We start from the raw sequence: 27,999 nt of genomic DNA on the forward strand, positions 1-27,999 counted from the left end.
ACTGACATTTCAGATTAATCATATTGGTGGCAAAATGACCCTTATGTATATTTTTCACACAGATTGAATGATCACTTTAATCAGCCCAAGACACTGTGCATGTAATGTCACACACATCATGCATTTCTGCATTATAATAAATCTAACAAATCTAAACAAATCTTCCATGGACAGCAAATTTTGGGTTCTGTCTACAATACTCACGTTATCAGGAGCTAACCAGGAAATGCAAGCTCCCTAGTATATGACCAAACACTGAATCTTAATTAGACTACAAGTGAGCCAGCAAGAAATCATTTTATGTTTGTTGTGTCATGCATTTACAATGTACAATGTATGTAACGGAAGTATAATCTGCTCCGCCCACGTGGGGCAGAGGGAAGATCTGACACTTGGGACTATGGCGCTTAAAGAGAGGAATAAAGTTTTGTTGTTCGCTCTAATAAGTCTGGTATGGTGTGATTTGTTTTGTGTCAGTGATATGTGTGACATGTTGAGCTGTCACCATCTTTTCCTCTCCTCCATAATAGTTGCATCAACTTTGCAAGGACCATTTACATTTGCACCAGCAAATGTTGTACTCACCAACTGAACAGTCATCTCCAATGAAGCCAGTAACACAAATGCACTCATGTCCCACGGGGCTGAGAAGCTGACAGGTAGCTCCATTTTTGCAAGGCTCTAGAAAGCAGTCATCCCCTGAGAAATTGAGGAAGAAGATAATGGTGAGAAGATGAAGAAGAAGGAGGGATGGGCAAAGAAGAAGAAGAAGAAAAAGAAGAAAAAGAAGGAAGAAGAAGAAGAAGAAGAAGAAGATAATGAATTAGAAGGAGAATAGCACATATTAGTACATACAAACATAAAACATAGTTACATACTTAAATGATCCTGGATGATTGAAGCCCTGTGGTGAACAAACTTTCAATTTCACACAAACAGCTTGCTTGTAATCCATTATGCCTTTGCAGAAGTTATCAAACCAGGACAAATACAATAAAACTCCCACAAAGCTTTACAAAGACCAGCCTTCCATTTGATAGGTACAATGGTCCATAAGAAATATGTGAAGATGTCCAGGTCTTAAGGGCTTTTTACACTTGTGTTTCTTAACCCCGGACTTTCTCTGACCCAGGACTATCGTTAGTCCCGTACCAATTTTTTCAGCTTTTTACACTCGCCAATTAGTCCCGTACTATCTCTTGTCCGGGGCTAAGGAGAAAACTGACCTTTTTACACTCGTCTTCTTAGCCCCGGACTTTCCAAACCACACGAATATTCATAATTACGTTGTGTACTGTACACGTACACGCACGCACCGGCAGCACTTGATTACCTCGTTTCTGATTGGTCAGTGAGGGTCGGACTTTGTCTCCGTCGCTTAGCCCAGGATTATTTCTTCGTTCTGTTTACACTCACTTGCTTGGCACCGCAATTGCGGTACTAGCACCGCAATTGCGGTGCTAACCCCTGCTATTTTGCAGGGCCAGATAGTACCGTACTATCGGTGGGGCTAGCCCACTTTGGCAAAAACGAGTGTAAACAGAAAGTGGGCTAAGGATAGTCCCGTACCAACGGTGGGGCTAAGGCCCCCCCTTAGCCCCACCGTTGGTCCGGGGCTAAGCAAAAATTTACAAGTGTAAAAAGCCCTTTAGAGTCAAAATTGGGGAAAAAGAAAGTGCAAGTGCTCCTTGTAAAAGGTGAAATGTGACCGTGCATCACAAAACCAACAACATGAGCATGTCCTGATTTAACATGACAACTCAAATTGGATGAATTGTGTCAATGTAGTCAATCTTCAGTTTTTTTTATATTTTCTGAAAGAACAATTCTTCTTCAACACAGTCCAAAAGTTTGGGATCAAGAAAGAATGAAAAATTGTGTTTTGGCAGGTTTCTAAAGCATTAAAATAAAAAATGAGAATGATTTGGTGCATGTCTTACAGGCCCCTTTTGAAACTCTGGCCTTCACACACACCCCTCACTGATAACTTTTAAAAAGATGGCACTACTGCTTGTAAAGTTGGTATCAGACATGAATAGAAGGTACTTAATTAGAGTGGAAACTTTCAGCTTAATCTGATAATCCCTTCTATTCATCATGGTTGCTTCAGAGGTTCACATCCTGTTTTTTTGTCCCCTTTCACTGCACAGAGCACAACAAGATAAGATTGAATGCTTGAATAGACTTCAAAGCCTCTTTTCCCAGTGCACACAAACTTTGCCAGAATGCATACCGGTACTTTCTTTCAATTATAAGGCTAAGAAGGTCCATTTGTATTGAGTTATACATTGCACATCTTTATAGCTTAGAGTCTGCTTTTTCAAAATCTGCTCTCAACTAAAAATCCATGACTGGCGACTTTTTGATGGCTTTGTGATGCAGGGTCACAAATAATGATATCATTGATTTATGAGGTGCAAGTCCACATAATTCGTCATGACTGATCAAAAGTGACGTTACCTCTTTCGCAGTTGATGCCCGTAAATTGTGACAGACAGCTGCATGTGTAGGTAGACGTTCCGTTGATCTCGTTATCGAGGAATGTCATACAGGTTCCATGGTTGACACATGGGGAGCTTGAGCATGCATCCACTGATTGAAAAAAGGGAAGACAGATACATATAAATTCATTCAAAAAGATAGTTACAACCTTTTTGCCTTGTTAAATCACATTCTAAAGCTACAAGTGAAAAGAGATACATTGTATATATCAACATGAAGATGTCAAAGCAAAGAAAACTAGTAATATAAAGTTAGTGAAGCACTGTGAAATCTATTTCACAGAGTATGATAAACTTATCTGAGATGCTGAGTGGGAATTCTTTTTTTTTTCCTTTTTTTTTTTGGAGTAACAGGAACAATGTCTGTTTCACCTACAAAGACATCAGAAACAATATAATTTGCACTGTATCCTACTACCTACTACAAGGTTTCATCTGTATTTGACAGTGACACAACATTTACTCCCACAACAATTGCTCCAGGCTTATTTTCTCCAAAGACTTTAATAGGGTTAGGGCTAGGATAGTAGGTTTAGTTTGCTGTGAGGATAAGGACTAGAGTCAGGGTTATGTTTGTGGGTAGAATTCATGCTTGGCTTTTATACCATGTAGATATTTCATGGGAGCAGTTGTCGCAGGAGCAAATGTCACGGAACTGTGTTTGACACTAGCTGTGATTCATGAAAAACTGCTCAGTCAAAGAGATATTACTGTACCTATGTCGCAGTTGATACCAAGCCAGCCGTCTGTACAGGTGCAATCGTAGCCCGGGTTGGTGAGGGTGCACGCCCCTCCGTTCTGGCACGGGTCACTCAGACACGAATCCTCTGTAGGTCAAGAAGATGAGAAGGTCAGCAAATTACCCCATCTTTCCAGAGAAATGTCAATCTCTGATTATGACTTCAGAGACCCATCAAACACTGGAGTCAATAACAAAGGTTATTCTGATATCATAGACTTCACTCACCAGAGAAGACATTTATTCATTAATTGATTATTATTATTATTACTTCTTTTTTTTTCTGGTTGGCGTGTCATTTGCAACATCATTCATCTTTGGTGAAGGTCACATACTTGTTTTTGTTTTGTTTTGTTTTGTTTTTTGGTCATAGATGAATGGGATGTAGATAATTACACACACAAAATTTCAAAGCTTCATAAAGCAAGAAAAATAAAAAAGATTGGGTGCAGAAGAAACTGAAATTGTAAAAAACCAACCAAATAGACAAACACAACAACTTCTCACTGTGTCTTACCAATTTCACACATATCTCCTGTCCAACCTGCCTCACATGCACAGGTGAAATCTGTCAGTCCAACATTGGTGCAGTTACCCTCATTTTGGCATGGATTGGGTAAGCAGACATCATCTATAAAAACAAAATGATAGAAAGAAAATAAAAGGCATATGGTCAGTGCTCAGTGATTATCATCTGCCACACTGAAATAACGAGTAGTATTCTACAGGGTTTTGTGTGTTTAGGCTCTTTGAGAACTGCAGGAGGGATGGGTTAACACTGGTCTCCGGGAGGGTCTTGCTATTACCCTTACCCCAGCATAATCTATAGCTAGGTACTTATTTACACCCACCAAGCCGAGAGGGTCATTGTGGGCAAAACAATCTTGTCCAAGGATGAACATTAGAGTGAGATTTGAACCCTAGACCTTCTGTTTATCAAAACATCCAGTGCCCCATTCACTATTTCACAGTTCTCCAACATTGCCACATAATGCAAGTACACATGCACATGTAGCTGCGCTTACCTGCTTGACAAAGTGGTCCCAGCCAGCCAACAGGACAGGTACAGGAGAAATCAGTGTCCCCCACGTAGTTACAGGTGGCCCCATTCTGGCACTGCGTGTTGAAGCACAGGTCCACTGCAGACGAAAGACAGATTGAGTCAGTAGTCAATGCTGGTATATACTTGTAAGTCATTGGTCCTAAAGAAACATTTGAGGCTCATGTGCATGTAAATTTTCATATGTCTCAAATAGATACACGTGTATTTATGTACTTTTGTATGTACAGTTGGATGCATGTAGGGATGTATGCATATAATTGTAAATTTGTAATTCACTTGCAGGTGTCTGTGTGTGTCTAGGTGTACAAGTTGTAAGTCAAATATCTTACACAGACAATCTGTAATAACCCCCCTGCCCCCCCCCCTCCAAAAAAAAAACCACAACAATGTAAGAAGTTATTTTTAAACATACACAATTCAGAGGTTTTCTTTTCTTTCTATCATTGTGAAAAAGCAGCCACATGTACCAACAACAAAGAGGCAAAGAAACACAAATATTAATGGACATAAAAAATATATACATTGCATGTGCTGATTTTATTCCATTGAACAGGATAATGACATATGCTGTACATAGATTGAGTTGACCACTACAACTTTGGTACAAAATGCTATGGTAAAGTAAAATACAATAACAGCAACAGCAGCATCAACAGCATCAACTGCTCATATCAATGCAATCATTATCAATTTCTTGCATGTCTGAATGCATTTGGTGTCAATCTTACCAATTTCACAGTCTGTGCCCCTCCATCCATCAGCACAGGAGCAGGTGTAGTTGTTACTCATTTCGATGTACTGACAGGTTGCACCATTCAGGCAGGGGTTGTCGAGGATACAGGGGTCCTCTGTGCAGTAAATGAGAAAATTGATCGATAATCATTATAGAGTGGTTCTTCTCCCCCCTCCCCTCCCATATATTTCTGTCTTTCTCTGGTCAAGTTTTATTAGCATTTACTTGCAAACCGCACCATACTGTACCATGCCAAATTGGGAGCATTCAAGCCCTCTAAGGAGATAGCATACCTCATGAGATACAGTGTATTTCTGGACTCAAGTCAGAGGGGCCACAAGTTTTGTAGCAACACCTTGGCTGCTTTACACATTACATACAGATGTCAACAATAAAGAAAATGAAAACTTTGTATTATGTCATAGTGTATGGTAAGCATATTCTTCTCATTTCAGCATTTGATATAGTACAAAGTGTTTAAGTCCTTTCTAGTACAGTACTGCATGGTGTGACACACTTTAGGAGCATTTGAACACATCCTCTCATTTGTTTTCTCAATCACATTCTTCTATAATATTTCTTTTCATTCCGAGTGTGGAGAAAAGAGACAAGGCATACAGTGTCTGATTCCATGAAAACACTTGACAGCATATGTATTGCGCTAACATCTGCCATGGACTTGCTGAACCGTGAAAGAGCATGTACGTGGTATAAGATCACTATAATCATAGTGATAAAAAATGAAGAGACACGTTGAGGATTACAGGTACTTGTATTGTTGATAGAAAGGGAGGGGGAAGACAAAGCTAAGTATTGAATCTTTTCTCAATAACATTCACTTCAGAGGATAAAGATGAAGTTCTGGTAGACAGATATAGATAAAAGTCACAGCAATGAACAGACTCAATGGCCAGAAGGTAAAAACTGTGCACTGACTACCAAGCACAGTGCAGTTCAATGGAATTGATTACTTTTACAGGAAAGTGAGACAAAGTAGAAGAGCATAATTATGGATGCTCAATAAGCACATGGTTCCATCATAATTACTGTAGCTACAGCCTCAGGGCTGTAGGCAAATACTAGTAGTGAAAAAAAAAAGTTGAAGGTCACAATGTGACCCTAAGGCCCGAGTCATTTCGTAAGGAAATAGGCCATGCGACACTTGACGCTCCATACAAATTGTCCATGGTTTAAACCATGGGTTCAATTGTACCACCTTCGTGAATTCGGGGCCTAAAATGATCACTTGTGCCATGTACTTACCAAATTCACACACTTCCCCAGAGTAGCCATCTGCACAGGTGCATGTAAAATTACTCCCATCCACTTCACATGTCCCTCCATTCATGCACGGCTGGCTGTTACAGGTATTAACTGCAGGAGAATCACAAGATAGCATGATATAGACTTCGACCAACTTTATAATACAGTGTACATACATACATGTATTCTGTAAGAAAAGAAGATATCTACCACACATGAACAAAATGATGTGATTTACCCGATGTATATCACAGAAAAATACCAAGTTGTAAGGACTTTGTCTTATAAAAAGTTAATCATCAGTCCAACTTTTATCAATCATATGACTGCAAAAGAATGCATATATCTTTTCAATTCCTCTTTTTTGGAGGGAGAAGAGCTTATGAAGTGAACTCTATTTCTTTCGATAACATTAAAAAAATACACAGTATTCAAATGTTTCCAATAAACCTCATAAACTGTGACAAATCTTATCTACTGTCACCGTTGAATTGAATCCAAAGAAATGTACAATTGTATTGACACCTATTAGACATTGACAACTGATTCAAAATTGAACGGGAAAAATAAGAAAAAAAAATACTAGATATGAAAGCAATGCAAGACAGTGCTCCAAAAAGCAGACACAGCATAGAATGTGTTCACTTGGAAAGCAAGCATTGTTTTTTTCTTTCTTTCATATGCAAAAGCCCAGAAAAGAAAGTATACACAAGGTAGTAATTGTGAAGGTGCCAATAGGGATTGCTCAAAAGGTATATACATAGGCAAATGAGAAAAGAATATGAAAGAGACAGTGAAAACACAAAACCCCACCCTGTGTACTGCACGACTAAATCACAACAACCCTGATACCTTATAAAATACCACATACACATGTAGCAAACCCAAGCCTGTTCAAAGCATCTATGCAAGTTAGACAGAAAGGGCACTAGAATCACAGAAAAAAACTATTTGCTAATGCATGGGTATCATCACAAAATGTATGCAGGGCTGAATATATGGTTGTGGTGGTGGGGGGGGGGGGGGAGAGGTTGAAGCTGGTACAGTTGTGTACATTTGCAGTCTTTCTGGTCATGACTTTTGCTGCTACGGAGGGAAAACATGTTTAGCAATCATGTGAAAGCATGTCACATTATACATTTCTTTCAGTCTGGATGAGGCCCTCTCTCTTGACACGCTAAGAAAAGAATTTGCAATGAGAGAGGGAAAACAAATTGAGTTGAAGTAATAAGAATTATGTCAACATCTCAGTGGTCTGCCATCATTCTTGCTCTGCTGAAACATAACAAAATGTTGGTTGTTAGTTTCCTGTTCATCGTGAAGTCTGTGAAACCAGAGTTTTGTTTTGTGCCTGAAAACTTAAACAAAACATAAACACCAAGTAGTATCATTGCCATGCATTATTACTTTCACTCTGCTAAGGTTGCTTTGTTGAAATTTTCAAATAATTGTAAAATTTATGTTGCCCTTGATAAATGCTCTCCATAGAGACTGTCATCAATATATACAACTGTATCTACAGTATTTGTATCTAATGGCTTGCCGCCTGAAAATACTGAATTACAACATCTAGTGAATAATTGTACTGATTACCCATACTGAAGATAGTAATAGTTTTGTAGGTCAATAAGAAACAATGTAGATCAGCAATACAAACATTGCACACAGATTACATTAATTAATTTTATGTCTTCCCTGTTATGATTTGATATTGTAACTACAGAAAATATTTTCATCTATAATGGGACTAATAAAAGACCTTTTAACAACAGTCATGGAACACATGTTTCAAGTGAACCATCATTTGACACATCGGCTGATTTTGATGAACAGTGTAACAACAGACAGACAGACAGAATCACAGAAAATTTCTGTCATATCAAATGTAAGCATTCAATTTGTAAAATATTATTTGGAATTACTAAGTTTCACATTTTAAAGTAGCATTTATACTAGTGATAGTACTTACAATATATGTAGTATGGTAAAAATGCAAATTGAATGAGATATTTAGATAATTCCTATGAAGTATCTCAGCCACCAGCACACAGATCTTGAACATATTTTCTGTTTTAGAATTGAAACTAAAAGGCAGGAGTCATATCCATTACAGTTATAGCACTGTGATCACAAAAATGTAGCAGAAGTGACTTTAAGAACAGTGTTTGAATGCACAGAACAGTGTTGCCATGCATAAACCTTATAAAACCAAGGTTCACAGTAGATATTATTGCAATCACTATCATATATGTTCACTGTCATCATTATCTTTATCATCATTATAATATCTAAGTATCTGTCAGCTTATTTTTGTACAGGTATGATTTTGTCATCACATACCTCATAACTTTGAATAATACATGAACATTTGATATTTGATTTTTTTTCCTTGACTGGCTTTAGATCAGAGTACGATACTACATGATACAATATAATTCTTGCATCTTGGACACATGGGAATAAATAGTATAATCACTGGAAAATTCTGAAAAAGAGAATATGAGCAAACAAAATGTACTACCACGGTAAGTAAGACTGGGTAACAAAGTGTATCGATGATATATGTACCAAGGATGGTAACCATTCTTCTGCCCTGCTTACCATCTGAACACGTTCTCCCAACCCAATCCCCTGCACACGTGCAGGTGAAGTTTGCAGCTTGATCGTTTGAACAGGTGCCTCCATTATCACAGGGTTGAATGATCAGACAATAGTCAATAACTAAAAAAGAGAAATGAGAACAAGTGATAGATATTCAATTTCATGATATAAAATGACTGGTTTTTCACCTGCATATCATAGCACCAACTGTCTGAAAATCACTTTCATATATGTCTATTCTAATAATTATCATCCCGAATGACTACAGAATTGCTAACTTGCTTTTTCAAAGAAATAGTAACTGATTACAGAAAAAGGCTATAGTTCAAACAAAAGGAAGCTTCTATGACAAAATCATGAAACAGCATACTCATTAAAAAAATATAAATACATACTAAATTTAAAATGAAATTTTTGTGAAGCAGTCAGGAAGGAGTAAGGAACTATCACAGATCTGTGAATTGTATGGATTATATAAACTTGATAGTCTGTAATTTGCTGACGGTATTAACTATCATACACGTACATTAACAAAAAATGAAGTGAAACAACAAAAAATGTGTTCACCTGCTGTACAACTGAATTCAAAGTGCGTGGCAGTTTACCTGTCTCACAACTGGTTCCGCCATAGCCGTCCGCACAGTCACAGACATAGGAACTGGCAAAACCGGTGCAGCCGAGGGCGCCATTCAGGCAAGGTGACGACAGACAGGGATCAGCTGCAAAATTTGCCAGTTTGGGAAGGAAGTTCACACGCTTCAATGTCATGGACTCTGTAGAATCTAGTTATTCCTGCTTATACAGTATGTACATGTACATGTCATGGACTTCAGCAATATAACTCCTGACTATTGCAAAAACTGCCTTCAAGGACGAATGGGTTTATTCTTGAGGACATATTAGTATTTGGCATGCAAGTGAAAATTAGCACTTCAATACATTTGTCAGCATTTCACTCAGATTTAGATTTTGATTAGTTTACCATCTGCCAAATATCCAATGTCAATAAGTATGTTACATGTACATGTTAACATATAAATGTTGATAAGGAATGACGTGTTACGATGTAGTTTTCAGTGGTAGTTAAACGAAATGCGAGAACTGATGATGGAAACTCAATACAAAACTGATATAAGTCTGAACACATATTCAAAATTATAGTAGGATATCTCTGTGAAGCACAGCTAAGGATGCAGAAGACAAGAAAAAAAAAGATGATTAAATAGTCTAAATGTTTATGTTTCACAACTGAAATGTGAAAAGAAAATGACATGAAATGTTTTCTCTGCCTGTGAAAAAAGAAGTGTAAGTGGGAACTGAATATGCATGTTTGAAAATGCAATGAAAACATACATTTACACAGTGGAATTTCAATGGCATAAATATACACAAGACATTCCAAGTTAAGTAAAGGAAAGACTTTAAAATTTATGTATGAATAAAAGTGAAGAAATAGGATTCACAGAATCGAAGCTTCCATGGCTTGTCCTGTCTTGCAGAAATTGGAAAATGTACAACATGGGTTAATTTGGAGGCGATTCACACTGAAAAATGCAGAAATGGATATATATATGTAGTAACATGAGACAAATAATACAAAATATGATTTTCAGTCTCTAAAGTAGAAACACTAAGTCTTGTGATAATGCTGGCAGTGAGGCGAGTCAGTTACTGTTTACGGATGGACTCCTGCAAAATGAAACAAATGGGGAGAACAGGAGAAAAAATGATGATTTTGATCCACAGAAATAGAAGACGTAGAACTTCCAGATGCTGACCTAAGTCATGAGAGAAAACACAGATACTGTATCTGTATGGAGAATGTATGGGATTATACACGAGGGTACATTGGAGGGTTCAGGAGATAAATTACAATGTGGACAAACAGCTGCAACTAAAGATGTGGATGAGAAGAAGAGGATTGAGCCATAGCAACATTAAATGTGTCTAATTAAAAAAAGAAGAAGAAAAAACACCAACCCAAGAAAATATCTCCTTTCTATTAAAATAACAGTGTATATTTTGAGGGGGGAAAAACAGCAACCATGGTTCTTGCCACGTTTAACCATTTCAGTCTAAGGACACATGCACATTCATAAGCTTTAAATATTGTGAAAGAAAATTTCCCCTTCATGAAAACAGAACAAAACATCAAGACCTTTCTCAACCAAAGCCAGAGAAAAAAAAAAGTGGAAAAAAGAAAAGCAACCCCCAACAATAAGCCTTCAGAAAAGAAGGAGAGGTGAGCAACCATGACAAAGTTTTGCTGCAAACGAAGCCCCTTTTTGACTCAATCCCTCAAAACGCTTTGCATATTGTGCAACACCCAGGAAGAGTGAGGAGGCTTTTTGAAAGGCAAGAAAAGAGCACCAAAACAGAAAAGATCAGCAACAGGTGCAATGAAAAAAAAGAACTTGACAATCACAACAGCACCAAGAGAGCAAGATGTGCAAGCAGATTTGTATTCAATATCTAAAATGCCAGATGGATCTAAATGCTACGGGGAACAGCAGTGAAGATGCAGGCAGAGTACTGTAGGTTTCAAGGACTAGCAATACTGTGATGATTTAGAGCAATTGCCAGTGGACTATTGCTCGGTGCATAGCATACTATCTCCTGCAGGAGAACTTTACCAATTTCACATGTGTCACCGATGAATTCTGATGGGCAGCCACACGAGAAGCCGTTCTGGCTGCCAAAACAAGTTCCTCCATTAGCACATGGCACACTACTACATGGGTCAGCTGAAAAACAAAATCAGGTGTTATATGTACACATCTTATTAATTACTGTTATTAGTCCAGTCAATATAAAGATGCATTGTATGTTGTCGTTCTGTGAACTGTTAAATTTCCACAATGGTTTAGTGATGTAATGAAACAATGTACAATTTGTACCATGTACAATTGTATGTACTGATTAGAAACATTGAAATACAACAATATGGAATTACTCAAGTTCAATATCTTCATTCAAACAATCACTGACATATTTTTATTGGCTACCTGGTACTCTATTGTTTGTGAGAATTATGTAACATTTTTGAGCATAGACCATTTCAAGTCTACAGTACAATTGTAGGTATGATTTTAAATGACAGAATTATATCAAGCAGTCACTATTTTTTTTTTTTTTTTTCAGCAAAGCTGAACCATATCATATACATGTAAGTAACTTGTGGTTACACAAATACAAACAGTATGCCAGTAATGTTCCTGGAAAGACAATGTAATATCAATGCAAGTATCGATACATTCTACAGATATTCTTTTCATGTAATAAAAACAAAACAAGACCGTGTCATTGTCATGTGCATCACATCTCCAAAGAGAGTGCAGTATTGTGAGAAAAGTGAAGTTAAACTAATGTTATGGAGGAGAGTTCATACCGACATCACACAGTTGGCCAATCCATCCAGAACTGCACTCACAGTAGTAGCTCGTGTCATTATTATGACACGTGCCATTCTCAGAACATGGATTACTTTCACACGGGTTAGCTGTAACAGCAAACGGTAGTGTAAAATTTAGTGAGTCACACTGCAACTACAAACTTATCCTTTTTCTCTCATGCAAATTAGAGTGACCACACATGCTTTATTTTTATTTGTAGTATTATAGAGTTGTAATCTAATCTCAATTTTCAATCCATGTATTCTCATGCACCCAGTACCGAAATTAAGGTTTTGAGTAAGATTAGTCCTATACAGTAGTTTCACTTCTTACATGCTTTTTAAAATTGCTGGAAAAAACCAAACCAGGACTTCTTTTATCAATGTAAACACATGCAGTTTGACAGGTAATTAATTATGACATGAGTCCTTAAAAAGCATTTTAAATCTACAAGAAGTCTTTTTCCATGTAACAAGGCTACTTTCAGAGAAGTCTTTCCTCCCGATACACCTACCGTCAACTTTGCCTCAGTTAAATCTATTTGGACTGAAAAATAATAGCTGCAACCGAAAGAAAATTCAACCTGTATACGAGGGATTTAGATGAATAGAATACATAGAGAAGAGAACCTGAAAAGACCTTCGACTATTAAAGGCGATTACTTGATCAATGCAAGGTTGACTTTTGATTTAAGCAAAGTTGACTGCATATTTACATCTCATATGTGTCAAATTGATCACTTCAGACTATCAAATTTATGCAGTTTACTGTAAATTAATTGGATCATGAGACCAAAACCATTTATCCTATATTGAACAAAGCAAGTCTAATTACATTTTATGTGCTGTGAATCAAACAAAAAAACAAAAACAAACAAAAATGTGCATAATTACGTATATCACACTGCAAGCCATCCCATCCGACGTCACAAGTACACACGTATGTGTTTTCAAAAGTCTGGCAAATGCCATTGGAGTTGCATGGTGAACTAAGGCAAGGATCCACTGCATAAAACGTGAAAGTGTTTAGATGACAACACAATTAACGACAGAGTGTGAGGCTAATTTCTTAATTCATCTCATTTTCTTTGTTTTTCATGTTATATAATATCCTAAATTGGATCAGTACATATATTACAGTGACCATACTATTTCAAAGCTATTCAAAAGCCTCATTCACATCAAGCCTTGTGTACAGCCATCATATTATTTGGACAAGTTGGTGCCATCAAATTCATTATGAAACCAACAAAGTTGTTTTGTTAGTATTTTTGTCATTATGTGAATGACATGCTACCACTGCAAAAGTGCAAAAGCAATTTATGTGCATTTATGTGCCACTGCATTATAAATTTACTGACATCATTGATGTCCAGACTTCAAATTGAACCATGCCAATTTATGTAACCTCTTAATACACTCCACTATATTTTACATGTACAACGATTTCAACCATGTCAATCATAAACTTCAGACAAGGAGTGTGATTACTTAACAATTGCCTACCAATTGTGTTTACAGAACTTTGAATATATGATTTTTAAGTAAATCACACCATGGATATTTTTTTTTCTTTGTGAACAATGAAGCAGAGGGAAATAAAATCATTGAATGTTCAAAACATTCATGCAGCTCTCAGTGCTAACAGCTCATCTCCTAACACTATAAAACAGCAATGCTATCTTATCAAACTGAAGTTCAACCAAAAGTTGAAGAGGATCACATCAGCAAACACAATTCTGACAAAGCTACATTGTAAAATATAACTGTTTTTCAACTATCACTGTCAATATCATTTGATTTCCTCAATTACAATGTACTCGAGTAGATTTATATTAAAGTATATTTTGAAGAAATCTGTTACTCTTATGCAATCGTGTACATGCTACAAAGTGTAGTCAACTAGCAAGGTTCAGATGTAATCACGGAAAGGAAGACTTACCTATGTTGCAAGTTGACCCAACCCACCCAGCTGCACATTCACATGCGTAATCTAATCCTCCATTGATATCTGTACAGGTTCCTCCATTAAGACAGGGATCTGCATTGCATTGTCCTAGACAAACAAAAGTGAACATTGAAAAAGACACTTTGTTTCCATCCACTCTCATCATCTCATGTGTATTGATGCCAAGATGTAGGATATTGACTGGGACAGGCATGATACTGGAGTGATCCTGTAAATGACATAATTCAGTTAGAGTGCATGTTGTAACATTTAACAAATTTTGGGCTATAATATGATACAATTCATTCATCTTTAATTGATTAAAATTTAAGCCAGTGGGGCTTGAGCGGCAGTTCCTCACTGACTGTTTGTAAACATGTTTGGTGAATATTTTCTAACTTTTATAGCCAACACATAAAAAGAGATTTTAAAAGAATGTATAACCTACAGGCAAGGGATGAGGTTTCGACTTCCTCATTGACAGAAAGCTCTAATCGGATTAAATTGAGATAGTAAAAAATCAGCAGATACTAATAATAGTGTTTGATGGCCACTGACGCAATAAAGCTTGCAAGTGCTTAAATACAGTGTGCTTGTATTTGGGTGTGTTCTGGTATGCTTGTGCTGAAGCTCACCAAAGCATTCTTCGTAAGTTCTCATTGTCATCCAATGCACAAAATCCTTAGTTCAATACACGACAGGGATACAGCTACATATTGTACAATCTCTGAAAAGATGGAGTGCGCAATTATCATTATTATGTTAACGTATGGCGAGATGCATAATACTATGCTTACCTAGTTCACAGTTGGTTCCACTCCATCCAGTACAAGAACATGTGTAAAATGTTGGGTTGGTGAAACTGTTGCAAACACCACCATTCTGACACGGATCGCTTGCACATGCATCACCTTTATCAAGTCATCAAGGAAATACAGATAAATATACATGTAGCTTTGAGGTTTTAATGTCGGTTAGTGATAATATACAATGGGAATCTGTACTCACAGCAGAAATGCTTGCATAATTGCATTCTAACAAGATGTATACACACATACTCACAAATTTGACTACATTGAGGTGAGAAACAAGACTGCTTACCTCCTTTAGTACTCACTTTATACACTTCGATCTTAAATTTTCCTTCAACTCACTTAAGTTTATCAAAATCTGAACAATAATCATGATGATGGAGACCCCAGTTGTGGATTTGTCTACAGAGTGTGTATGTTGTTGTCGTTTTGTTTGTTTGTTTGTTTGCTTGTTTGTTTTTTGTGGCATTCGCATCTCAGTCAAGTTTCTTGTATTATATCTAAAGGACGAGTCCACCTTCATCCCACATAAGGATTTAGAGAATGCAGCAATATAAATAATATTAATAGTAGAACACATCAGTGAAAGTTTGAGGAAAATTGGACTATCCGATCAAAAGTTACGAATATTCTAAGTATCTGCGCAGTCACTGCTGGAAGAGAAGACTACTACAGTGTATGATGTCAAATGCGTACAACTATACCAGTATAAGGAAAATAAAAAGATAATTTCACAAAACTTTACTTTTTGAATAAGTGCACATTTCTTTGACTTGCTACTGACGTATGTTAAGAGTAATATTATTCCCCCTGCCTTCTGAAAGAGAGAAGTGTTCTTTTATTATGCGAGAAAAAATGTAAATATGTTGAATTTTCTTTATTCTTTCTTTACATCGTTGTACACTCATGTGACATCACAAGCTATAGTAGTCTTTTCATCCAGCCGTGACTGAGCAGAAACTTCAAAAATTCACAACTTTTTAACGGATTGTCCGATTTTGCTTAAACTCTCATTGATGTGTTCTACTAATATTGCTGCATTCACTCAACCCACATGTCTATGAAGGTGAACTTGTCCTTTAATCACTAAATTTTATAGTAGGGCCAGGGGCTTACGTGTGTGCTGCTATGCAGTCGCATACAGACAGATTTTAAATATCAATCTGAAACAAAATTTGAAATCATTAGAAAATTATATTACTGTCACACTGATTGACTAGAATGAGGATCTCGTTTCAACAAGTTCACCACCTAATTTGAAAAAGCTTCAAGTTCAGCAGCGTGTAAACACTGTTCATTTGGCTTTGTGGGGCGGTGCACTGACAGTGACACAGAACTTTGCAGCTACTGAGCTAACCGCAGCAGCGACCCCATACGGACCAATACGTACCGTAAAGGGGCTGTTACTGTGTTACAGCGCCCCGCGACAGGGTTACTACTGAGCTAGCTAGCTCTACAGTTGTATGAATCTGCTGACAGGGTTTGTGGAGCCAGAGACTCTGTAGCTCCAGCAGTGCAACATTCCCCGAAGAGCTTTTATCCGGAGAAATGGTCGAGGGCAGCAGGCCTAAATGACGAGCCTGTGTTGCAGAATTGCCTTTACCTTGGACTAGAAATTCTATAGTATTCAGAAGTGTGCTTCATTAAAGTTTACACAAACTTGAATGCATGGGACTACGGACAAAAAAAAACTCTTTGGACATAATTAGATCTATTCCAACGAGTCAAAATGCGTAATAATAAGGTTGAAATATATCCCCTTAACACCACCTGAAGTTCGAGAACTTACATAATTTGTAAACAAGGAAACGTTAGGAAGACGGATAGTAACGCTATCACGATTGAGGCTTTGGACCAAGTGTGCTTTGTCTTGAATGCATGGGACTACATTGTACGCACAACTTGGGGGGGGGGGGGAATCTATTGACATAATTATTCTACTTAAGTCAAAACGCATTATAATAAGGTTGAAATAAATACTCTTAATACAGCATGAAGTTCAAGAACTTACAACATTTATAAACAAGGCACTAGGACAGGGTACACATATGAATGTGTCAAACATCAGATGTTGCGAGGTCGAGTCGTATGCAGACGAAACAAACTCCCGCAGTGCAGTGTGGTGCAGAACCATAGAGATTACATCTCTATGTGCAGAACTCTAATAGTTCTGTGACCCCTCCCCCCCCCCCCCCCTCCCCCGCCCCTCGCCCCTCACATGTGAGGTTGGTCCAGAACATTCATTGCTGTTTGATGCAGACCTCAATCATTCTTATTGTTTTAGAGATCAATGCAAACACACCACACCTGGCAAGAACTGAGAGAAAGAGAGAGAGAGAGTCGAGAGATAACGAGACTCAGAGAGGGGAGGGAGAAAGATATTGATAGGAACAAAATAATGCACTTAAACAACGGGCATAGAAACCAAACAGTGGCGGATCCAGGGGGGGGGGGCGCAAGAGGCGCACGCCTCCCCCCTTTAATTCATAGTTAAAAACAAAAGAAATAAAAAGAAAAAAATGAAATGAAACCCGGAAGTGGTATGAGAAATATTAGTTGCGCCCCCTTTACAGAATTCCTGGATCCGCCCCTGCCAAACCACTATGGTCCTACCACAGAACTATGTATTTCTGCGTTTATACTCTCTTCCTCACACACCGAGCTAGATGAGCATTTTGTGATAAATTTTGAAGCATCACCCTACTTACTTCCTCACACACCGAGCTACATAAACACTGGCAAAACTTCAAGATCTTAAAGATCGCGATCTTAAACTTCGCGATCTTTTGCCAGTCTGACCGCGCCTACTGTGTGATAATTTTTGAAGCATGATCAGTTTACTCACTTCCTCACACATCGAGCTAGTAGATAGTGGACTATACCAGCAGTGTGATGAACATGAAATCGTTTCTTACCTTCTTCGCAAGTGACGCCGGACCATCCAGTGGGACAAGAACAGGTGTATCGGCCTAATGCCTCGGTGCACACCCCTCCATTTTGACAAGGCTCGCTTAAACATGGCTCTTGTGAAAAGACTGAGATAAAATTTATAGAAAGAGAAAAATGACGATCTTTTACCAAACCACCAAAATATTATTAAAGTATGCAAAATACATATTTTTTTTTAAATCACTGCAAGGAGTATGGACCATCTAGTACAAGTCTCTAAACTTTCATATCCATGTCATTAGAATGAATAAACGCGCACCACCTGGCAGGTGTGGTATATTGTAGTCGTAATGATTTCGAGTAATAAAAATAAGTATTGATTCAAGTTTTGTTATTTTTTAAATGCAATCACTGATTTATCGTATGCAAGTACATTACTTGTATCAAGAAAGCATGCAACTCTTTGGAGCCAAACTGCATATTTTGTTTCTTATTCATTAATCAATTTACATTCATTTTGTATTTTATTATTATCATCATTATCGCTATACTCTTTATCTCAAGAGTGGATCTTGAATTTGCAACAAAAAGTCTACCAAACAAAAAAAAAACAACGAAAAAAACGAATTGCTGCTATAAGCAATGATGATGCAGAAAACTGATGTACACACACAAAATAATCATGTAAACACGCAAAAATAACAACAATGAAGCAATGTAGCTTACATGTCTGACAGTTGAATCCTGTATAGTCCGTCGTACAGGAACAGCTGTAGACCTCCCTGCCTTGACTGTCCACTTCATTAACACATGTCCCGCCATTTTGGCAAGGCGCACTGCTACAGGCTCCCGTTTCTGAAAGTAAATCAAGCCGTGCGGGATTAAATTATTTCATGTGATTATAGTCAATTACAGTCAATTCACAGGTAAACTTGTATGTAGAGTGAATGAGTTTCTGAAACATATGCTTGCTTTTTTTTTTCTTTTTCAGGATTCATCGTCTAACACGTAATCTTGCTGTGAATATACACGTATGATTTATAATCCACATAAAGTATATAGTCAATTCACAAACCCAACAATATTTTCTCACTGTTTTCTATGCCGAAAGTTTTTTTTTCCAAGTCCATTAGGTAGAAGCATTTTGATTCAAAATAAAATGTTAAGATATTACCGTTCTTCATTTAGAACAGTATACAAAAATGCAAACTTCCTTTGAAGACCTGGCACGAAAAAAACAAATAAAACAGAAGAAGTAATAATCCCCGTAGCCAAATTAATCCCTCATAGCTCTCAGCTTGGGAGACAACGTTTTCGCGTCTTAGTTTTCTATACATATATCTTTACTACATTGTTATGAAGATATCTCTTATAACTGAAACAAAGGAAACGTAAATATTCATTCGAATTTTAGTTTAGTTTGGTATAACTTGTAATCAATAGGGCTCAACTTTCGTGAACAGAAGCTACAAAGTAGCAGTATACCGGTGTACTATTTTTTATCAATGTGAGATATTTGCGATTTAAGCTGCTGCAAACAAAGAAAACAATAATTATCACACTTATATGCAATAGTCATGATTTTGTTGATATCTTTAGAAATATCTCTTTTTATGTAAAGAGTGCAGTATTCTTGAAAACAAAAATATTCTTCTGTATTTGAGGATGACCAAATTTGACAAAAAGTCGAAAATGTATTTAAACTCTTCTCAATCCTTTTAACATTCTGTAATATATCAAGAATTTGTTACTTTGTACTGTACATACGTGATTCACACGTCACTCCCTGGTATCCAGTCGCACACAGACAGACATAGCCGGAAGCTCCCGAGAGGAGAATGCAGGTTCCTCCGTTTTGACATGGCGTACTGTCGCATGCATCTGTGCAGAAGAATAAGAATATAGTTGACAACAATGATGATTGCAATGATGGTGATATCATCAACATGATCATATCAATTATGTTTATAATGATTATGTCATGACCGGCGACACGTTTTCAAAAGGGGAGCACTGTTGGGTTTCATGAGCTAACAAGCAAAAAAAAAATTAAAAAAAAAAAAGAAAATGAAAAAGGCATTCAGCGTAACAGCGGGTGGCACCTTTTTAATGTGGATGAATAACATTGATACAATTGTACATGATTATTCTGATTATCATGATTGCTTTGGTTTACGCTGCGCATAAACAAATATGAGAATTGTTACCACATAAGAAAAGTACGTTTTGACTGTATAATCATAATTATTCAATATCTTTGCCCCTCAAGTGTTCCAAAGCTTCTAAAAGCTCTGATAGACAAAAAATGAACCTCATATGTTAATGATAAAACACTGAAGATATTTCTGTTAATTCTCATGCTGATGTGCAAAGCTATACAACAATGCAGAGATCTGCATGTTTCAGCAGGTTGACATCATATTATAACAGACTGTACAGTACAGTACATCATCAGACTATTGTACCTCTCATTACCGCTGGAATATTGCTTATACAATTGTATTATAAACAGTGTATCGGCATTTTGACACGGTGGTCCCGAGTTTGTGAGATAAGCATGCATAGTACAGCTGTGAAATGCACAATGTACACTGATGTCGGCACTGAGAGGGAGTTTGTACATGTCACAAAGACTGTGTGAGATATACACTGTAGGCCTATATCTGAATGGGGGTTGATCTATGAACATTGTATTGTTATTGTCCTGGCTTCGTACTCATCGGAGGAAGGCATTTTGTCCATGAATAATCTGCCAATAGGGTGATGCACATCGAACAATTTACAGACATAATCAATGATCCAAATTTTAACTCGCTTGCTCCTACATTTATGTACACTCAGTGATGGAGTAATATTACAAAGCATGAGACCGTCGATACATGTACAAACTGTATATCGCGGAGACATCATAGTCACATGTGCATTCAGATCTCACGTATTAGGGAATGGTTGCGTGATAGAACATTTCGTGCTAAAACACGATGTGTATGGCATGATGGCAGGAAATTTTTCAAGCTTGTAGATAACTATACTTTCAGAAAACACGTTGATTAAATCAATTAGAATAGTGTAAAATGTGAACAGAAATAAGTTTCTAAGAACTGCATGTACTGTATAATCAGTCATTGTTTATAAACTTCTCTCATTGTGTCATTTCCAAAAGGGGTGAAATGGAAATATTGTTAATATCAGCAAAATAAAGGTTTTTTCTTTTCTTTTCGTTCATCGACTGTTTTGTATAAGGGCCTGAAAATGCAGGCGTATAAAGGATTCGAAGCAAAATGAAATCAATTCCATAAACAAGATGTCATTTGAGTTATGCATGTTATCATTCTTACAAGTAAAGTCTACATGAATCATCGACACAATTAAGGTACATTGTGTAGGACTATATTTTAACAAGGCACACTATACACTGTAGGCCTACAGCTGTTTACATGTATATTATATACATGTATCTTGTGGATATACACATAATTGCTATACATGTAGGTACTGTACTTTAAAATATACATATTCACCTGATTTGCTCTGACGTGATTGTAAGTATAAGACTCTATTTTGGTCATTGTAAATGAATTTATCTATCCTGCTCGAAACTACCCTGAAATGAATAGTTTTATAACACTTTTTTAAAATGTAATATACAAATACAAATACATGTAAATGTATATTATGTTGCTGGATTTGATTACATTATATTCTTTAAGCATTGAAAGTTAATCAGCTGTCGTTAAAGGTCAGAGGGGCAAAATACATGTAGAGAATACATCGTCAGTTTTTAGACACTATTGTGGTGTGAATAATTATAGGAACCACTTAAAAATGAGTAATTACTCTTTAACAACCGTATTCCACCTGTCTACTCGGCACTGAGATGGATTATTATTTTTTTCCCTCCATTAATTGTTAAAGATGGTGCTTTGAATCATCAGTATTACTCGTCCATTAATAAGTAGGGACCTACTTGTACAATGTGCATACGGAAAAACTAAGACACGTGCCTACCCAGGTTTACATTTGTATCACCATTCGTATAATGGGGTGACTAGTGATTAGTATAAAATTCCATAAATCCATTTAGCAATTATTTAAGATTCGGAGTTACACTATAGTACCTGCGTTTTACAGAGCTGAGGAATTAACCACTGCCCCCTTCCATGATCTACATGTTCGCATATCTTTCTTTCTTTCCCCCCCCCCCCCCCCCCCCCCCCCGTCCTGCGGTGGCATCGATTAATTACGAGATGCCGAATTCAAATCAATATCTTGGTAAAGACACGCAAGCACACACATGCACATGCAAGAAAAAGATCATCACTTCAGTCGGCGTACTGTACTAGTATACCATTTTGTACACGATACGGGTAGTCTTCTTCCCGTGTCGCTATCATAATCATACAAAATGAAGAACTGGGCCCTGTCAAATTAGCAAATGATTGAAATCAAGATATTATTGGAGCAGAAGGATGAAGATGTGCTGTGACAACTTTTTTTAGTGGTTGTTTCCTTCTGTACAATAAAATAATTGTGAGATTGCAATAGCCGATTTGATTTTTTAAGAAGCATATTGAAAAATAGTTTTTGTTCTTTTTTAACAAGCATAATTATGGGCAGTGTAGGCCTACTTAACATACTGTACATGTACAATGCAAGAATTTCAGAGCCTGAGCATTAATTTTGTTCCAATTTCATCGTATCACTGCCGGCAACTATATATGACAACTACTGTTGGGATAGACTGGTGGCAAAGTCGCTGCCAGGAAGCAATATATGAAACTTTCTAATGTCACTAAATGCTGACATTTTCATTACACTGTATATGATTCAGCAGTTGCAATCTCACCCATGAATTTCACAGAGGGAGAAAACCGATTAAAAAAATAAATACAGATGTCGTATGACAAGACCTACAAGTAATCCCATCATTGTGAATCAGGCTACACCAACATGCAGTAGGAAAAGTGGATGTACATTGTGGTCTACATAAATTCGGGTGCTGTTCGTTATTCCGAAGGTTCGTTAATCCTAAACACACAAATTCCCTATACCTACAGAGGTTCGTTAATCCGAAAATGAAAAAGGGTTCGTTAATCCGAACATTTGTGGCGTTATTCCGAAGGTTCGTTATTCCGACGATTTGTTCATCCGAAAATGAAATTCGGAAAAACAAACCTTCGGACTGAAGAGCCTTCGGAATAACGAACCTTCGGAATAACGAGCTGTAACCCGTAAATTCATCGTATCATTTCTAATTGACGCAAGTATGATATCTGATTCAGAGATTTGATGTAAAGTGCTGTGTGTAGATTGAATGTATTTTGATATGAGAGCTAATGTTTTAGAAGAAAAGATTGTGAGAAAATATTTTTTGAATCAAACTACATGTAATTATTTTTGTTAATAAAACAATATCTGCATCAATAAGTATAAATGACCGGCATACGCAATTAACATACACTTGTACATTGTACATGTGAACTCAATTTATTTATAATATTGAGAATAAAAATCATGTATAATGTAGACACTGCAATTGTAATATTTGAGTTTGTTTTGTATTTTAGGTTGATCTCATTGTGCAAATGTTAAGATGAATATGATTGATTTCTTGTTGTTTTATGTATTTTTTATTATGTGCTACGCTGTATCTTTGGTATATTTGTAATGTATTCATGGTCCTTTGTTAACAATGTCTGTAATTCAGCCTCCGGGCTGCGATGGATAATGATCAATAAAGCACCTTTTCAATTATTCAATTCAATTCAATCTGACGTATGATACTTTATTCACGAATGAAGAAGGCATTATCTTGTGCAACGTTTGAATGTACAATGTTCGTAAAACGTCTCGTTGCACGCAGATTAAGGGAATACCATCGTCTGTATGAAGATACAGTAAGAATTGTGAATGCTCGAAGGTAGCAAATAATGAAGAGATTGTTCGCAAAAAAGGCCAAGAAAAATAAAGAGAATAATAAGACAATTTTTGCTTCTTTTGACCATAACTTCAAAAATGTACCTTTATATGTAGTGACCAATATATCATTTAAAAGGTATTATTTTGTACTTTATGACAGCGACCGTACTTCAAAATCTTCAAAATTGGACTGATCGGTTTTTGCGAACAAACTCTTCAAATATAGACATGCGAGAAGGACATCAATTCTGTCCTGACTTTTACAGGAACGGTTACAGGCAGTCAAAGAAAACAACGGGGGAAAACAAATGAAATTGTTGGTCGAAAATATTCGTGAGTGCAATGGGCACTCAAATTTTCCACTGTTCTCAGAGGACCGCAGAGGGAGATGGAGGGGGGAGGGGGAGGGGAGGGAGAGGGGAGGGAGAGGGGAGGGGAGGGGGAGGGGAGGGAGAGGGGAGGGGGGAGGGAGAGGGAGGGGTAGGGAGGACAAGAGAGAAAGAGGGAGAGGAGTGAGAGATAATGAAGGAGATAACAGATAAAGATGTCAGAAATGAAGTCAAAGCATACATGTATACATGGTTTAGTATATAAAACATCGTAAAATGAAAGAGAAGCCATAAACTAAAACTGCATGAATTATTTTCTGAAAAGAAATACAGTGTGTAAGAGAAACGTAAATGTCTATTTTGCGTATAGGGAGGATAGCAACTACATGTATTCGAACACTATTTAAATTAAGGTATTTATGACACATGCTGTGTAAAGTTTTTAAAAAAGTCCAATATTCCGCCGGAGTCTGATCAAAGACTAGTACAATCTTCTTTGCGGCCTGCCCTGATATAGGGCAAGGGAAAGAAACGCTTTTGGTCAATTACGTACCTGTAATCAATACGGACAATGCGATGGCTGCAAAAATCCAATAACTTGTCTTTGGAAATCTTCTGAGAGCAAATTGATTTGTAAACAAGTGCGCCATCCTCTGGAATATCGCGTTGCACAATGTTATTGTACAATGACTACTTTTGACTACTATCATGCGTTTGAGGTAGACCAATATACAAATGTATAAAGTGTACGCATTGTACAAGTTGATAGGTCTACATAAATGGATAAACTGCATTACACCGTTACAAGTATTCATTTATGTAGTCAGAATGTCTACGGAAAATCCAAGATACCCAGGTATACATTTTGTATCACCATTCGTATTATGGAGACAGTGCATGAATGCACATTGCACGTACAATTTGTGCATGTGTACAGTATGTAGCTAATCATACAAATGTACTTGTATAACGCACGCGTGTATACATTTTAAGTTTAGTTTATGGGATATTATGCATACACTGTATGTGCTTACATTATTTTTGTACTTATACCATGAGTGCAGTTACATGGGGCCGAATGCTTCATTTGGTTAGAATTTACAATTGCAAACAAAAGTTGTACTGTGCATGAGAAATAGCAAAAAAAAAAAACCGTTGTGTAAATACAAAACAATCAACATTGTATGTATAAATTGTTATGATGTTGTATGTACAAATTCGAATGTGATATACTGTGTTAAGGCCAAAATATCATAAAGCCATTTTGTTCCAAAAGTATATGTACATTAACTTGATTTCATTTAATTAAATCGTATGGTGATCACATCATTGTTGTTTGTTATTCTTTATTTTGGTTTTGCATTCCTTTTGTTTATTTCAGTAAATACATGTATATTGTCGATTTCTTTGAATCTATCTCGAAAAGGCGGTAAAAAGATATTGGTTATCATTATTGTTTGCGGTGTTACATTATTTTGTGTCATTACAAAGTTGTATATCATTGCATAGAAATATATTTACGTGTATGTATTCTAATTTATCTATACAAGCTATATACACCTACATGTTGTATACTATTACTGTTAGAACACAAAACTCAAAGTCACTCTGATGAAACAGAGAAAATCACAAATGTGCGTCCAATAGAATCAGTGTATTGTGTGTAGCAGATCAGTTACAATCGTAAACTCTTTAACATGATTAGCTTGAGTAAGCAATATAGACTTCATACATGTAATTGTAAAATGACTCCCTACTCCCAACAAAATGATAAAGAATGACAAAGAGTAAAAAAAAACACACGTTTTTATACTATTCCTATTGTTCAGTTATGGACCGTCCCTTATGTATACCACAGTATGACGAATTTCATGAAAAAAGTGTTGATAGTATATTATTTCTTAGTTTCGTCGTCGTTAACACAAAGGAGTTATTTCCATTCCCGTAAATTTGAATTATTTGTTATCAAACCTTCAAACAACACAAAAAATTGTAGCAAAATATGCGATTTTTCAATCACAACTTCAAGAGTATTCCTTGTAATAATCATAATGACAATTTTATTTGATGTAATATCACTGAAAATGTTTTATTTTGTACGATCTACAATGTACATTATTCTGTAGGCCCTACTTACGCGTGTACAATAAGGTAAGTGCATTGTAAAAACTGCGGCGGATTGTGCTGAAAAGTAGCGCTGAACCCGATTTTGTACATGACGTATATTTTAATACTGTAACCGCTAATTCAAATAACTGTTTATTCATAATATAATATCACTTGTGTACACTGTATGTGTGCTTGGGAATAAACACAAATGCGATGTTAGTTTATCTTCCTCTTTCTTTTTTTTTCCAAAATGAAGTATTGCCCACGTTAACTGTTAGTTATATCTTCCTCTTCCTTTTTCCTAATGAAGTATTGCCGCGTTTAATGTTATTTCATCTTCCTCTTCCTTTTTCCAAAATTGCTGGAATTACATGTACTGAATGATGACTGCGTAATGTGTAACAATACAAAAAGAGTATAACTTTTTTTTAAAAATCGGAATGCTTGAATTAACGTTGCACATCTACGGAAGAGACAAAAAGTATATAAAAGTAAACAAGGGAAGGGGTTACACTGAGTGTACAAGTTGTTGTATACGCTATACATTCTTGTAAAGTATACGTGTCATCTATCTCACAGAGAGTAGTCGTATGAGTGAATTAGCCAATGTTGAACACATACATGTGCATATAAAGATATATATGGGTCAGAATTTTGAACGATGTACAATTGAGCCAAAACAAGGCAAAATTAAAAAAGTAGGAAATTCTCCAAATTATCCATCTTACCTGAAAGCGTATAACTCAAGCTTTAATATGAACCCAATTATACTAGGATTTTCCCAGAGGAACAAGTTTTTATTCACCGCTGAAGTTTACCATGTCCAGAGCAGCGAACGTCCGTGAGGAATAGTACAGCACATTCACTTGAATACCATTTAACATAGTTTCCAAAGATCTGATTCAGTTCAAAATCCTAACAAAATATCTTAAGGGACATGTGTACGTGCTTGCAGAATATTAAGCTTGTACTCTTAACTTGTACGTAATGGTAGACAACTGATGATTTAACTAAATTCGTCGTTTCTGTTGAAATATTGCTCTTCCGCTAAACACTTTCTCCACTTTACGCGCATTTTACAGAAACTCAATATTTTGACCTCTTATTTCACTATCCCATACTTCAATCCCCACTCCCAAATAATAACATACCTTTTCAAAATGTATCTGATCTAGGCAGTCTCTATAACCCAACGAACATAGCATAGTTTTCATCACGGAGGTTCGCATGTAGCTCACGGACGTTCGGAACAAACAAGATGCAGCTCTTTTGAGTTGGAAACGCATTCTACTCACAACAAACAGCAATTTCATGTCGAGAACAAACTCCTCTGCAAAATCCTGAACAGATACTACCAATTCTCAAGTATATAAGCTTGTTTATCTTCTCATACTGAGGAATCAAAGAAAACAATTTTTCCATCTCTCGTAAATGAACGTACAAACGTACGTGTAATCTCAGTGACGTAGTCCATCCTTGAGAACGAATATATTTATCAAAATTTCGTTATCATGAAGTAAAGATTCAGGTCCTAAATTTGTTACCTAAAGTCTACAATGCAAAGTTTGCTTATAACGAACATGGTCACAGCTAAAATTATGACAAAGAATCAACATATAGAAAGACAACAGAAATGTGCTCCGTTATAGAAATACGAAGTTTAGCTGGGGAGGGCAAACGAATACGTTGGTAAGAAATCCCT

The 27,999-nt window shown here is 36.6% G+C and overlaps 1 protein-coding gene across 1 annotated transcript in view; it reads right to left on the reverse strand.

Annotated features, from left to right (window-relative positions):
- Positions 1-27,999, reverse strand: part of LOC139720491 (uncharacterized) — a 143,613-nt gene that overhangs the window by 66,681 nt on the left and 48,933 nt on the right. The window contains exons 5-21 of the mRNA XM_071631845.1: positions 19,708-19,821; positions 18,667-18,795; positions 17,967-18,086; positions 15,037-15,150; positions 14,234-14,347; positions 13,186-13,296; positions 12,289-12,399; positions 11,534-11,644; positions 9,506-9,619; positions 8,901-9,020; positions 6,300-6,410; positions 5,032-5,151; positions 4,266-4,379; positions 3,758-3,871; positions 3,218-3,328; positions 2,461-2,592; positions 586-699 (exon numbers count right to left, since the gene is read on the reverse strand). Of these exons, the coding sequence (XP_071487946.1) occupies positions 586-699; positions 2,461-2,592; positions 3,218-3,328; positions 3,758-3,871; positions 4,266-4,379; positions 5,032-5,151; positions 6,300-6,410; positions 8,901-9,020; positions 9,506-9,619; positions 11,534-11,644; positions 12,289-12,399; positions 13,186-13,296; positions 14,234-14,347; positions 15,037-15,150; positions 17,967-18,086; positions 18,667-18,795; positions 19,708-19,821 (1,974 nt within the window). The remainder of the gene's footprint in view (positions 1-585; positions 700-2,460; positions 2,593-3,217; positions 3,329-3,757; positions 3,872-4,265; positions 4,380-5,031; positions 5,152-6,299; positions 6,411-8,900; positions 9,021-9,505; positions 9,620-11,533; positions 11,645-12,288; positions 12,400-13,185; positions 13,297-14,233; positions 14,348-15,036; positions 15,151-17,966; positions 18,087-18,666; positions 18,796-19,707; positions 19,822-27,999) is intronic.

This window comes from Diadema antillarum, unplaced genomic scaffold (assembly GCF_040938485.1).
Source record: "Diadema antillarum isolate AM-2024a unplaced genomic scaffold, OU_Dant_1.0 scf00000128, whole genome shotgun sequence".
Taxonomy (NCBI): Eukaryota; Metazoa; Echinodermata; class Echinoidea; order Diadematoida; family Diadematidae; genus Diadema; species Diadema antillarum.